The 13,753-nt window shown below is 61.6% G+C and overlaps 2 protein-coding genes and 1 long non-coding RNA gene across 9 annotated transcripts in view; 2 read left to right on the top strand and 1 right to left on the bottom strand.

The window, feature by feature from the left end:
• The window catches only part of Notch1 (notch receptor 1), a 38,649-nt gene extending 31,950 nt beyond the window's left edge, over positions 1 to 6,699 (top strand). Inside the window, exons 29-35 of the mRNA XM_033759006.1 lie at positions 1 to 216; positions 300 to 387; positions 477 to 642; positions 1,050 to 1,345; positions 2,511 to 2,658; positions 2,733 to 2,830; positions 3,711 to 6,699. Coding sequence (XP_033614897.1) covers positions 1 to 216; positions 300 to 387; positions 477 to 642; positions 1,050 to 1,345; positions 2,511 to 2,658; positions 2,733 to 2,830; positions 3,711 to 5,192 — 2,494 coding nt within the window. The 3' untranslated portion in view covers positions 5,193 to 6,699. The remainder of the gene's footprint in view (positions 217 to 299; positions 388 to 476; positions 643 to 1,049; positions 1,346 to 2,510; positions 2,659 to 2,732; positions 2,831 to 3,710) is intronic.
• Positions 6,700 to 11,660: 4,961 nt separating this feature from the next.
• Positions 11,661 to 13,345, bottom strand: LOC104851614. The gene is made up of 3 exons (XR_777251.3): positions 12,948 to 13,345; positions 12,404 to 12,700; positions 11,661 to 12,294 (listed from the first exon to the last, which is right to left on the bottom strand). It is a non-coding gene; the product is annotated as an uncharacterized LOC104851614 (long non-coding RNA).
• Positions 13,346 to 13,423: 78 nt separating this feature from the next.
• Sec16a (SEC16 homolog A, endoplasmic reticulum export factor) overlaps positions 13,424 to 13,753 on the top strand; it is a 32,664-nt gene continuing 32,334 nt past the window's right edge. For all 7 annotated transcript variants that reach the window (XM_010608871.2, XM_010608870.2, XM_010608867.2 and 4 more), the window contains exon 1: positions 13,424 to 13,512. The gene's annotated coding sequence lies outside the window, so the exon portion shown is untranslated. The remainder of the gene's footprint in view (positions 13,513 to 13,753) is intronic.

Raw genomic sequence — 13,753 nt, 5'->3', positions numbered from 1 at the left:
TGAGACAGTGGAGCCGCCGCCGCCCTCCCAGCTGCACCTCATGTACCTGATCGGGGCCGCCTTTGTGCTCCTCTTCTTCGTGGGCTGCGGGGTGCTGCTGTCCCGCAAGCGCCGGCGCCAGCATGGCCAGCTCTGGTTCCCCGAGGGCTTCAAGGTGTCGGAGGCCAGCAAGAAGAAGCGACGAGAACCCCTGGGTGAGGACTCCGTGGGCCTCAAGTAAGTGGATGCGGCGTTGCGTCTGGGGTGAGGGGGTCTGGCCCTCCGGGCTTCCTGGGGCCACTAGTGTCGCCTCCCCGCAGGCCCCTGAAGAACGCGTCGGACGGCGCCCTCATGGATGACAACCAGAATGAGTGGGGCGACGAGGACCTGGAAGCCAAGAAGTTCCGGGTGAGCGCCGCGCCCCAGGGACGCCGGGGTGGGGCTTCTGGCGCTGTGACCCTGCATGACGCGGCTCTGCTCCCCACCCCCAAATGCAGTTTGAGGAACCGGTAGTTCTCCCCGACCTGGACAACCAGACGGACCACCGGCAGTGGACCCAGCAACACCTGGACGCCGCCGACCTGCGGGTGTCCGCCATGGCACCCACACCGCCGCAGGGCGAGGTTGACGCTGACTGCATGGACGTCAACGTGCGCGGTCCTGGTACGGCTGTCGGGCCTCTGGGCCAGGGGTTCTGTGGGGTCCTGGGTGTCCAGCGGCCTGTGCCTCCCCAACTCAGGCCCCTGCCTCCCCCGGGGCTGTGGCTGCGAGAGTGCGGGGTGGGGGCCTAGTCGCCACCAGGGCTGCTCCTCTGGCGTCTGCTGGGCAGCATTTCCTCCATCCAGTGCTGCTGTCCAGGCATCCAGAGCCAGGGTCCAGGACTTGTCTCTCCCTGCCCCTTTCCAGGCAGGTTTCTGGCAGGTCAGGGAGCAGCAGTGGGCGTGGGCTCCGTCCTGGGGAAGCCGGGGGACTCGCGCTCGCATAGCTGCCCCACGGTTGGAGACTGCTGCTGGCACCGGAGCTGTGGCCAGGTGCCTGGCGCTGAGCCCTTCCTGTGTGCTCCCACGCAGATGGCTTCACCCCGCTCATGATCGCCTCATGCAGCGGAGGGGGCCTGGAGACGGGCAACAGTGAGGAGGAGGAGGACGCACCGGCTGTCATCTCAGACTTCATCTACCAGGGCGCAAGCCTGCACAACCAGACGGACCGCACCGGCGAGACTGCCTTGCACCTGGCTGCGCGCTACTCGCGCTCTGATGCCGCCAAGCGCCTGCTAGAGGCCAGTGCAGACGCCAACATCCAGGACAACATGGGCCGCACCCCGCTGCATGCGGCCGTGTCTGCCGATGCACAGGGTGTCTTCCAGGTAGGAGTCGGCCACTGGACCCTGGCCCTGGGAGCCAGGTCCCGAATGTGACTTAGGTTGGACACCTGTGTCTGCACCTGGACCTCTGGCCTATGCTTACCCTAGGAGGCCCGGAGGTGGCCCAGCAGGAACCCTGGGTGCAGCAGGGTGAGGCAGAGCCACTTACCCAAGACAGACTTCTGTCTCAGGGTTAGGCCCCGCCGGAAGTCCCAGTCCCAGCGCTGCTGCCCTCCTGCTCCCCCTCCTTTTTAGCCACAGCTGCAGGCTATGCCTGCAGCATTGAGGAGAGGGCTTTAGAGGCTGCCTTGTGGCCTTGCCAGGGAGCCTGGGCTGAGGGTAGATTTAGGGATTTGGATGCCTGGGTCTCCGGGGGATGGGTCCTGCAGGGGCTCCTCCTGCAGACGGCCAAGCACCAGCCCTGCACCATCCCCAGGCTCTGGGCTGCCCCGAAGCAGCTTCAGGTGGCCCAAGAAGCAGGTGTCCTCGCAGAGCTTGCTGATTAATAATTTCTTAACTCCACGACACATCGTTCTGCAGAATAAGATACTGAGATAGGCCACGAGCCGGGGCATGCCTGTGTCTGGGCTGCGCCTATCCTAACAGCCTCACTGGCACATGGAGGCGAGGGTCCCCGCTGCTTGTGGGGGTCCAGCAGAGCTGCAGGTCCCTTGACCCTTGTTTCTCACCTGCCCGCGGGCAGTGACTGCCATTCCTACCTGTGGCATGGGCCAGGACAGTGTTCCCTGCTCTTGTCCTGGGGACCCACACAGGGCTCCCCAGCGTCTGCTGTTGCCCCCCAAGCAGGAGGTCACATCCTGGCTGCAGCCCGGCTTCTGGGCAGAAGCTTGGTTCTTGGTTTGTAGGTGGTCACAGCAGCGGGGGCATTGGCAGGGTCGGAGGAGGCCACACTTGGGCTCACTGACGGCAATCACCAGAGCCTGGCCCCTCCTGTGGGTGGGGGGCACCGGTGCCTGGTGCCATTGCTGGGGCTGCTCACGTCGGACACCGGCTTCCAGCCGGGCGCCTCTTGCTCGCACCCACTACAACCCGGCCTGAACCCTACCTGGTGCCAGCTGGGGCTGCTCACGTCGGACACCGGCTTCCAGCCGGGCGCCTCTTGCTCGCACCCACTACAACCCGGCCTGAACCCTTCCCCATCCCCCAGATCCTAATCCGGAACCGAGCCACAGACCTAGATGCCCGCATGCATGACGGCACAACGCCACTGATCCTGGCAGCCCGCCTGGCAGTGGAAGGCATGCTGGAGGACCTCATCAACTCGCACGCGGATGTCAACGCCGTGGACGACCTGGGTAGGCGGGCAGCCGGCTGTGGGGAAGGGGCACTGCTGTGGGCCGCCTGTGACCTCTTTCTTTGCGGCCGGCAGGTAAGTCAGCTCTGCACTGGGCTGCCGCCGTGAACAACGTGGATGCTGCGCTGGTGCTACTGAAGAATGGAGCCAACAAGGACATGCAGAACAACAAGGTGGGTGGCTGGGCGAGTGGTCCCGGGCCATGGTGTGGACTGCCCAGCAGGCTCTTGGGCCCCAGTCAGCTCTCCCAACCCTTCCAGGGTTGCAGGGCTGGGAGCCAGGACCGTGGGACCCTGGGTGGTGGCCCTGCTCTCCTCGCCAGGAGCCCACGGCTGCAGCTGTGCCTGTCACCACCGCTGACTCTGCTTCTGTCCTCAGCTGTCCCTGGGGGGTATACTGAGCGGGGGACTCAGCTTCCTAAGGAGGCCCCCACTGCACTCACATGGCCACTATCTCCCAAAGGCTAAGCTGATGGCTGAGCTGGGCCATTGTTTTCCTCCCTGCCACCAGCCTGACCTGGGCCATCTCGGTCGTGCTGATCTACCCACTGGGGACCCAGGTCCTAGGGACTGTTGGGCACAGAAAGGCAGAGCATCACCCGCCTGTGCCCCACACTTCAAGTGTCCCTGGGTGCATTTCAAAGCAGGGCCCTCCTGGGTGAGGCAGGGGATGCTGTTGAATCCACACGCTCCCCAGTCACAGGGGGGCCAGTGACATGAACCTGTCCCTCCCTGTGGGGAAGACCGAGCCTGAGACTCAGCTTGGGATCCCAGGGCACATCTGGGCAGAGCAGCCAAAGACGGAGCTGAGACTCCAGGGCCAGTTACAGCCCCTCTGCGGGAAGCCCCTCTGCCCACCTTGAACCTCCTGAGCCCCGACCCGAGCTGCTGCAGGGTTTCGTGTCTGGGTGTTGGGGTTGAGGCCCCACAGTTTATTTGATCTCAGTAGAGCCCACAGCCCTCCTGGGTGGCGTCCAACGTGTGATCAGGCAGGTGGCGGCAGGGTGCGGGTGGATCTGGATGGCTTTCTCACCTGCTCGGTGCCCTGCCCCAGGAGGAGACACCTCTGTTCCTAGCCGCCCGGGAGGGCAGCTATGAGACCGCCAAGGTGCTGCTGGACCACTTTGCCAACCGGGACATCACCGACCACATGGACCGCCTGCCACGGGATATTGCCCAGGAGCGTATGCACCACGACATCGTGCGGCTGCTGGATGAGTACAACCTGGTGCACAGCCCGCAGCTGCATGGCGCCGCCCTGAGTGGCACGCCCACCCTGTCACCCACCCTCTGCTCGCCCAACGGCTACCTGGGCAGCCTAAAGCCCGCCGTGCAGGGAAAGAAGGCCCGCAAGCCCAGCACCAAGGGCCTGGCATGCAGCACCAAGGAGGCCAAAGACCTCAAGGCACGGAGGAAGAAGTCTCAGGATGGCAAGGGCTGCCTGCTGGACAGCTCAAGCCTGCTGTCGCCCGTGGACTCGCTGGAGTCGCCCCACGGCTACTTGTCGGATGTGGCTTCGCCGCCCCTCCTGCCCTCTCCGTTCCAGCAGTCTCCGTCTTTGCCTCTCGGCCACTTGCCTGGCATGCCCGACACCCACCTGGGCGTCAGCCATCTGAATGTGGCAGCCAAGCCCGAGATGACTGCGCTGGGTGGGGGTGGCCGGCTGGCCTTCGAGCCCGGGCCCCCACGCCTCTCCCACCTGCCGGTGGCCTCCAGCACCAGCACAGTCCTGGGCGCCAGCGGCACTGCGGCTGTGAATTTCCCCATGGGCACAGCTGCTGGCCTGAATGGCCAGTGCGAGTGGCTGTCCCGGCTGCAGAACGGCATGGTCTCTGGCCAGTACAACCCACTGCGGGGCGCTGTCGCCCCGGGCACTCCAAGCGCGCAGGCCGCTGCCATGCAGCATGGCATGATGGGCCCACTGCACAGCGGCCTCTCCGCCAGCGCCCTGTCCCAGATGATGAGCTACCAGGGCCTGCCTTCCACGCGGCTGGCCGCCCAGCCCCACCTGGTGCAGGCCCAGCCGGTACCTCAGGTGCAGCAGCAAAACTTACAGGTGCAGCCACCACCAAATATCCAGCAGCCGCAGAGTCTGCAGCCCCCGCCGCCGTCGCAGCCGCACCTCGGTGTGGGCTCGGCCAGTGGGCACCTGGGCCGCAGCTTCCTGGGCGGGGAGCCAAGCCAGGCAGATGTGCAGCCGCTGGGTCCCAGCAGCCTGACCGTGCACACCGTCCTGCCCCAGGAGGCCCAGAACCTCAGCACAGCGCTGCCGTCCTCCCTGGTGCCGCCCATGACCACAGCCCAGTTCCTGACCCCGCCCTCCCAGCACAGCTACTCCTCCTCACCCGCGGACAACACCCCCAGCCACCAGCTGCAGGTGCCGGAGCACCCCTTCCTCACCCCCTCCCCCGAGTCCCCAGACCAGTGGTCCAGCTCATCGCCGCACTCCAATGTCTCCGACTGGTCCGAGGGCGTCTCCAGCCCACCCACCAGCGTGCAGTCCCAGGTCGCCCACATTCCAGAGGCCTTCAAGTGAGTAGCGGCCCGGGACCTAGCTTTGTTTCCCAAGCCCTGCCGGGCATTGTCAGTGCTCCAGGATGCTGGGCCCAACCAAAGGAGCCTTTAAAAAAAGTTTTTATGCAAAAAGTAAAGAGGACAAGAATTTCGATTTTTTTAGTATTTATTTATGTACTTTTGTTTTACACAGAAACACTGCCTTTTTATTTATATGTACTGTTTTCTATGGCCCCAGGTGAAAACTTATCTGTTCCAAGAAAATAAACTAGTTCTCAAAGTCATGATCTCCCTGCTTGGGGTGAAAATGATTACGCGTTTGTATAAACAAAGATTCATGATTTATAAATGCCATTATTTATTGATTTCACAATCCAAAACAAAGCGATGCTGGAGGTGGGAGGGCTGAACTGCCCTGTCTGGAACGCTCCCGGGTGTGCGCCCCATGCCCGGCGCCTCCTGTGTCTTGTGAGAAGACGTGGAGAGAGGCACCTTCCCGTCTGTGGTGTGTGGATTCGTTTGCTTCAAGAACTGGAGACTTGGGAAGTGTGGTGGGCTGCATTTCGGCACCCGGTGTTTCCAGAAGGCGCTTTCGCAGCTGTGCTCCAGGTGGAAGAGAACCTGTCGGCCCCATGGTCCAGTCGTGAGTCTTGGTCGCAGGCCCCATGTCGTTAGTGTTCCTTAGCCTCTGAAGTGCTCGTCCCCACCTCACCCACCGCCCCGGCCTGACAGCGTGTCCTGGAGCCGGTTGTCAGGTGTGTGCAGGTGCAGGACCACAGAGGATTGAATCCTGCTCTCTGGGTAAGGACGCTGCCCCTGTCCCCACTGGGCCCCGGCTCCCACCGCAGGCCCAGGTTCAGACGGTGGACTGCTAAGGCCCTGACCAGGCTGCTGGGGCACCCCCTTGGGGGCCCTGAGCACAGCCTGCATGCAGGCTCAGAGAAACCTGTGTCCCCAGGAGCCCCGGGTGCCGTGGGGATGCCCGTGTCGGGCCTCAGGGTGCCAAAGGATGGCCTGGCTCCTGCTCTCGGCAGCCCCTCTATGTTGAGGGGCACTCGCCTAGGAGAGCAGGTGATTCTTGGATCAAGTATACTCCTGTGGCAGAGTAAATATCTGTAAATACATCTTAAATGTGGATTTTGTTTAAAAAATCTGAACAAGTCTGTCCTGTGTCGAGCTGGTGGGGTGTCGGAACACGGCGACCTAGGCCACGTGACCTGCAGGTGCCAGAAATGTAGCTCCTCAGAGCACAACCCGGGGACGGCCTGCCGCCTGCCAGCCTTCCCTGTGCATGGGGCGCCCAGGCTGCCCGCTGTCCTGGCCAGTGCTGCACCATCCCCGGTGGGCCTGCACGGACCCGTCCTAAGATGTTGCTTCTTACCGTGTTTTGTAAAATAGAATGTAGTTTACAGAGAAAGAAAAGTTTTTTTTTTTAATTGTCTACATGCAAAACTGTAGATGATGAAAATGATGTATTTTTTTCATCCTTTTTTGTTAACTGATTTGCAATAAAACGATGCTGATGTTGTGCCGACTTTGCTAACCTGGTGGTATGGCCTGGCTGATCTTTGGCTGGGGTCCCCTGAGGGCTGGGCCCTTCTTCCGGGAGCCACAGTGGAGAAAAGCAGCAGAGCCCCGAGCCCGAGCAAGGCTAGAGGCAGAGTCAGGAAGCTCCTGAGCCCCAGCTGTGTGCTCGGCTTGGGTGGCCACACAGGTGCGCATCTGTGCGTCCTCTGGGTTTTTATTCACCACAGCCCCAGAGCCGGATACCAGCCAGCTGGCGAGTGGCGACACGTGTGGTCCGAGCTTGCCGTGCAGGGCAGATCAGCACACAGCAGAAGTGTGTCCCCGGGGTCTGGAGGGATTGCACCCCGGGTCCTGAGGAGGGAAGCGGAGGGCCTCCGTGTGGTGGGCCGTGTCTAGTCTGTCGAAGGCCCAAGCAGAGCAAAAGCCTCCTGTGCCCAGCTGTGCTGGACCATCGATGTTCTCCACCCTTCATCGGCCTTTCTTGGGTCTCAAGCTTGTGGCATTTAGACCAGAATTCATCCCATTGACTCTCAGGGGGCTCCAGGCTGCCCCTGCAGCTCTTGGGGCCCGTCAGCCCCACTGCTGTGTGCACGAGTCGCAGCCCCTCTCATCTGTGTGCCCACCCTACTGTTGTTTCTCTGGAGAAGCCTGACTAGTGCACACAGTGGACTATTAGGACCTGTGGAAAGGGACGAGGCTCTTGACACCTGCTACAAAGCAGGTGGACCTTGAGGACACTGTGCTCGGTGAAGCCAGGTACGAGGCCACTTAACATGTGGTCCCCTTCACCTGACGCATGCTCAGTAACTCAACCTGCAGAGACAGGCAGCAGACCGGCCCTTCCGGGGCTGGCGTGGGGCCTGGCTATGGCTGCTCTGTGGCCAGCTGTAAACTGTGATCTTGGAGTGGTCGTACAGGCAGCTCTATATGGCAGCAGTGGCTGTCACCCACACTATGGCTGCCCCAGAGTACATTCTGGGAGAGCCATTTTACATCGCAGAAGTTGCCTCATGCATTATGGAGAGCCGGTGCCAGGCCTGGGGTGGAGTCCAGGGCCTTGCGAACCAGATAAGCCACATCCCAGCCTGCCATGTGTGGATTTGTCCCCACCGACTTGAGGCCAGGCCTCAAGGGGCCCATGCCCCACCGCCAAGCCATCCCAAGGCTCCAGCAGCTGCAGGAATCAGTGGAGGAGGAGGGGCTCTGAATCACAACGACTGACAGCCCTGCTCAGGGCTCTTCCCGAAAGGCAGCCAGCCTGGGCCTGCACCCTCCACGGCCACAGACACAGGTTTCCTCCTCCAGGAGATGCCACCACCATGGTCCTGGGCCACCTGCCCACTACCCAGGCCCAAGTGTGGGCTGAGGGTCTCCAGGAGCCAGGCCACCCTGGAGGTGGCCCTGTCCCCGCTGCCCAGCCAGGTGGCCACCGGCCTTCACCTGCCCACTGGCTCCAAGGGGCTGTGCCAGGGAATACAAGCGACTCCTGGGGACACAGCCCTTCCTCCCAGTGTGGCTGTCTGCCTTGGGCTGAACGAGTCCCCTACCCAGATGCTCATGTTGAAGCCCGATGCCCAGGATCTCAGTGAGTACGTGGGGACAGGGCCTTGGGGGAGCTCTGGGAGGCCCTCACCAGTGCGACCTTGTCCTCCAGAGGCTGGGACATGACACACACGGGGAGGGAGAGGCCCCTCGGACAGAGGCGTGGCCTCAACCCCGGGAGAGGCCCAGGCAGAGCTGACCCGCCTTGTTCGTGCCCACCTCCAGATCGCCAGGACTCGGTGCGGCCGACTGAGCCAAGGCCCAGACTCCTCCCAGGCCCCAAATGTGTCTGGGACATGGCCAGGCACGGGCCGGCCCCAGGCACTGTCCCTCCCCTCTTGGGGTGTGAGGCTCCCACAGTCTAGCAGCTGCAGTCCTCGGTCCCGAAGATGTACGAGAAGAGGACTGCCCCTAGCCTCCTCCCTTCCTTCCTTCACGATGGCCTGCCGGCACCATCCTGGGCCAGGGTGTCCCCATCTGCTCAGGGGAAAAGGCTTCCTCAGCACCCTGGGATGCTTCAGAGCAGCCCTGGCCGATAGAAATGCAACGAAGCATTAGTATTTAATAGTTTAATGTCTCCGTAGCCATATTCAAAAGGAAGAGAGGGGGCAGCTTGGGCTCTGCAGTGGTGAGTGATTGCTTGGCCTGTGTGAAGCCTTGGGTTCCATCCCTGGCACCGCCAAAAAAAAAAAACAAAAAAAAGTAAAAAGAAAAGAGTAAGACTTATTTTAATAACATCTTAGTTCATTGAATCAATCCACAATATTATTTCAGCAAATAATGGCCGGGCGTGGCAGTGCACACCACCTGTACTCCAGCACCCAGGAGGCCGAGACAGGAGGATCACCTTGAGTTCAAGCCCAGCCTGAACTACACAGGGAAACCCTGACTCACAACAATAGTCAGTATAAACAGCCTACGGGAGAGATCACATTAAAAATTTTTTATTTCCTGATACTCTGACTGAGCCAGCATGAGCCTCACCCACACTAGAGTGTGGGCCACACTGCAGGAGCCACAGTCTTCACCGCCTGCCTCAGACGGTGCAGGCTTAGCCCCTGGGAGGTGGAGGTGACCCCAGGCACCTGTCACCAGCACAACAGCTGGTCTGGGGGTACCATGCTGGCCACCGCCGCGGTTCTGGCTGCCATGCTATGTTCTTCCTTCCCACTGCGGTGCCTTGCAGTGCCCCGGTGCACTGAGTCCTTGCCTCCTGTGCCCGTGCGGATGGCTCTGCCTCCCACAGGCCTCAGGAAGCTCCCACGTGCTGGCCACTGCCTGGTGAGGACTTAAGAGATGGTCTGGCTGCTGTTACCACTGTGAGTTTTTTCTTTTTTTACAACTCAGTGTGTTTCGCTGCATTTTCTCATGGCCCTGTTCCCTAGAGCATCGTCACTGTGTATGGCACTGAAGGAAAAAAGCCACTGGAGGTATGAGACCTAGCGTAAGATATTCCTTCCCACCTGTCTGCTTGGAAGGAGGGAGGCTGGGACATCCCCCGCACTCTAGACGGGGTGCTCACCATGCCTGGTGGTGCTGTGGGCTGGGGCACAGTCGGACTAGGTCCTAGGTACCCCAAAGCATCGCTCTTGGCCCCCGGAGCAGTGCGAACATGACTGTTCTGTGCTCCATGCACCTGGGTCCAGGAGCACTTATGGAGGACCTGCTGTCTTCCTTCAGCACGCCCACTGCCCAGGGAGCCTGGGGCAAATGAAGAACGGGAGAGGGCTGCCACTGGGGCTCTACAGTGGGGCTGGGTCCAAAGGAGCTGACACGCCCGACACCCACACCCTGAGCTCCTAGGGGCATTCCCGACTCAGCCGCACCCTGAGATGGCTCTCTGGCTCCCCCTGGTGGCTGTGCTCCGCTAGCGCCCTTTCGGCCCATGGCGCCTGGCTACCGCACTTGTGCCTCGCTAAAGCTGGGGGAGGCGACCTGCCCAGAGGCTCCCGCGTCCCCTGTGAGGCTGGGAGGGCTGCTAGGGACGTGACATCCAGCCTAGGCCCCCATGTGGGGAGTGAACCCTCAGGAAGGAGAGGACTTCGGAGAGTTGTGGCAGGAGTGACCTCAGACCCCAAGCACGGGCCACCGTCATGGCTGTTCTGCCGGGGTGCAGGGTGTATGCGTGCCAGTGTGACTGGTGGATGCCATCCTGGGAGCCAGGGCCCAGTGTGGGGTTCTGGGCTCTCTCCACTCCCAGCTGGAAAGCTCTGGAAGCTTCCTTCCTCCCACACCCCACTGCATCCCTCAGCAGGCCATCTCCCCTAGGCTGTGCCCAGGTCTGCTGGGAGCGCACACCGACCAGGACCTCCCTGGAGGAGGTGCCCTTTGGCTGCATGTCTGCCCCGGGATGGACTGAATAGGGTACAGTGCAATCTTTTCATTTTTTTAATTTCTTGAGACAGGGTCTTGGTATGCAGCCGAACTGGCTTTGAGCTCCTGATGCAGCCCATACTAGCTCTGAACTTGTAACTCTCCTGCCTCAGCCTCCGGGCATGTACAGTGAGAGTGGTGCCCGCAGGCTGGGTGTATGTCTGGGTAGCTGTGCCATGACTGCAGGTGGTGAGCAGGTGGGAAAGGGCAGCAGGCTCTGAAGCTTCCTCCTTGCTGCCCCCCATGGCCTCAGGGGGCCTCCCTCTACTCCTCCAGCCACCAGCTCACCCCTGGGAGGCCCACAAACAGGGCCACACACTGTGGGGCCCTGAGAAGACACAGCAAGGCAAAGCCCAAGGCACGGCCGCCTCTGCCTCCTGCTGCTCCATCCCCGGCCCTTCTCCTCCTCCATGAAGCACACTCCTTTGCCAGCCTTGTCTCGTGGAGGCTGCCCCTGCCGTCTCCTCCCGCACCTACAGCTGCAGGGTGCACAGTGAGGGTCTGTGTGGGGGCCAAGAGCAGTGCCAGACGTGGGCAGCCCCGCCTCACCCCTTGCCACCCCAAGTGCACTGGCCCCTGGCCTCAGGAGAGCCTTCTCCATGTGGCGGCCTCCACCTCCAGGCCAGATCCTAGGTGGGGGTGCTGTGTGTAGGACCCTAACTCTCACTTCACGTGCACCCCTCTAGACCAGCATGACCGTTAAGAATAGCATGACAGTCATACCCGGAGTTCTACATTTCCTAGTAGCCACATTTAAAAAAGAAACAGGTGAAAATAATTTTATTTTATTTATTTTGGTTTTTTTGAGACAGGGTTTCACTATGTAGTTGAGATTGACCTGGAACTCACTATATAGCCCAGGCTGGTCTCAAACTCACAGCGATCCTCCTGCCTCAGCCTCCCAAGTGCTGGTTACAGGTGTGGACCACCATGCCTGGCCCGATGAAAGTAATTTTAATAGTGTGTGTGTGTGTGTGTGTGTGTGTGTGTGCGTGTGTGTGTGTTTTGAGACAGGGTCTCCATATATAGTTCAAGCTGCCCTCAAACTTGCCGAAATCCTCTTGCCTCAGCCTGCCCAGTGCTAGGATTATAGGCTTGCACCACCAGGCCCAGGCCAATAGTACGTTTTATTTGAGTTAAAAGATTTTAACATGCGGTAACAAACCACTATTGAGGCCCTGTGCATTCAGGACCCAGCTCAGTGTGGACCAGCCCCATGTCAGGCCACCACACTGGATGGTGCTGAGAACACGGAGTGACCGACCAATGATGGATGGACAGGACTGCCCAACTCCTGCCACAGACTGATGGGCACAAGCTGGACCCTGCAGCTCTCCAGGTGCTGACTCTGACCCACCTGGGGTTGCCAAGAGCTAGAGGGCTGGGGGAGTAGCTGGGAGGAGGCCCAGGCAGGGGCAGTCACGGTGGGCAGGCACAGCCGGTCACCTCACAGCACCTTTACCCTGACAGTCCCAGCTCAAGCCTGCTGGCCTGGAGTATTATTGGCAGCACTTACTCTGCAGCACCTTAAAGATGAACCTGATGCCAAGGGAGGTAAAGGAGGTCAACAAAGGGCATAGCGCCTAAGTGACAAGCTGTGGCTCCAGGCCCTGGTCTCGTGGAGGTTCCAGAAGCCTGACCCACTCAGAGGATGCCAGGCTGCAGAAAGTGCTGCCTCCCACCTGAAGAGGAAAGGAGGGGAGAGTGCGTCCCCAAAGCTCCTGTTAGGGACCAGGTGGTTCTCCAGCCCCCTGCCCTAGGAGCTGGTCGGGGCTGAGACCTGGTGCTCACCCCAGAGCAGGCTGGCTTTATGGCCACCAGGGCAGGCCTGTCTTGTCGGGACTCAGGGGCCAGGCCTGGACTCCGCTGCAGGGCTCTTCTGAGGATCACTGGAGAAGAGGTGTGAGCCCTGGAGGCTTTGCCTCTACGTCCCCGCTCTGCAGAGACGTAGACAGCTCTGCAGAGGGGCCCGGTGGGACAGACTGCAGAATGCCTGGAGCGCAGGAGGATGAGGGGCTGGTGCTACCTGGGGCCCAGCCTGTCACAGGCTCCCCAAGCCTGTGTGCAAACACGCTGGAAACCTGGCTCCTGCAAAGGCAAATGTTAGCACAGCAGTGGCCGGATGCCACGTCAGACAGGCTCTGCCTGCGTGGCTGCTCCCTTGTCAGCGTCACCGAGACAGGCAGCAAGGCCACGCGCCCTTCTCCTGCCTCCAGGTACACCGGGGAACAGGCATCCTCCCGACGTGCCTCCTTGGCGCCCCCATAAGGATCGAGGTGCCGCTTCCCGAGCAGCGGTGCAGGTGACAGCACCCCTCTTTTCCCAAGGCTCTTACCGAGGCCGGCGCTAAGCCAGCGATGGGAGGAACAGAAGCGGACGGCCAGCTCGGTGACTTCGCTGTGTCACCGCTGCCCGGTGGGGCACTCTGAGAGCCCTGCTGCAAGGAACAGCGGGAAGGCCGGTCCCGCTCTCAGCCAGCCGGCCGCATCCTGGGGCAACCCGGAGTACCCGGCAGCTGGGGTCCGGGTGGGCGCGGCCAGCTTCCGGGTTCCAGCCTCCAGCGTGCACGCGGTAACCGGGCAACCAGCTCGGGCACGGCGAGCGCATGCGCACACCGTCCGGTCGTGAGCAGCAGCGGCGCATGCGCAGCCGCCCAGCCGGCCTCCGGTCAAGTCTAAACCGGGAAAGGGAGGGGCGCACCGGCTGCAGGGTTTGCTCGCGGAGCAGCCGTTCGGTGGCGGAGGGGACCTAGGCGGGTGGAACTGCTCTCTTCGATTCTTCAGAGCCGATTCCCTCTTAGGGTCATGACTGAAAACTTCTGTCCCTCCTGACACCCTGAAACGAGAGAAGAGTGGGAAAAGCACAGCCCGAGCGACACCCCGGGGCGAGTGGCCCGGCAGGTGGGCGAGGGGCGGGGCCAAGGACGTGACGAGGCGGTGAAAGACTGGACTATGGTGGAGGCGGGGAGATGGGGGCGTGGTTAGAGAAATCTAGTGGTGAAGGACATGCGGGGGCGGGGCCAAGAAGGCGGGACAAAGGGACGAGGCGGTGAAAGACTGGATGACGGCGAGAGGCGGGGCGCGGGGGGGCGGGGGATGGGGGGGGGGGGGGGCGGCTCCCGCAGCCACGCGGGGGGCGGGG

This window comes from Fukomys damarensis, unplaced genomic scaffold, assembly GCF_012274545.1.
Source record: "Fukomys damarensis isolate Sample0158 unplaced genomic scaffold, DMR_v1.0_HiC HiC_scaffold_36, whole genome shotgun sequence".
Lineage (NCBI taxonomy): Eukaryota > Metazoa > Chordata > Mammalia > Rodentia > Bathyergidae > Fukomys > Fukomys damarensis.
This window is presented reverse-complemented; position numbering and strand designations above follow the sequence as displayed.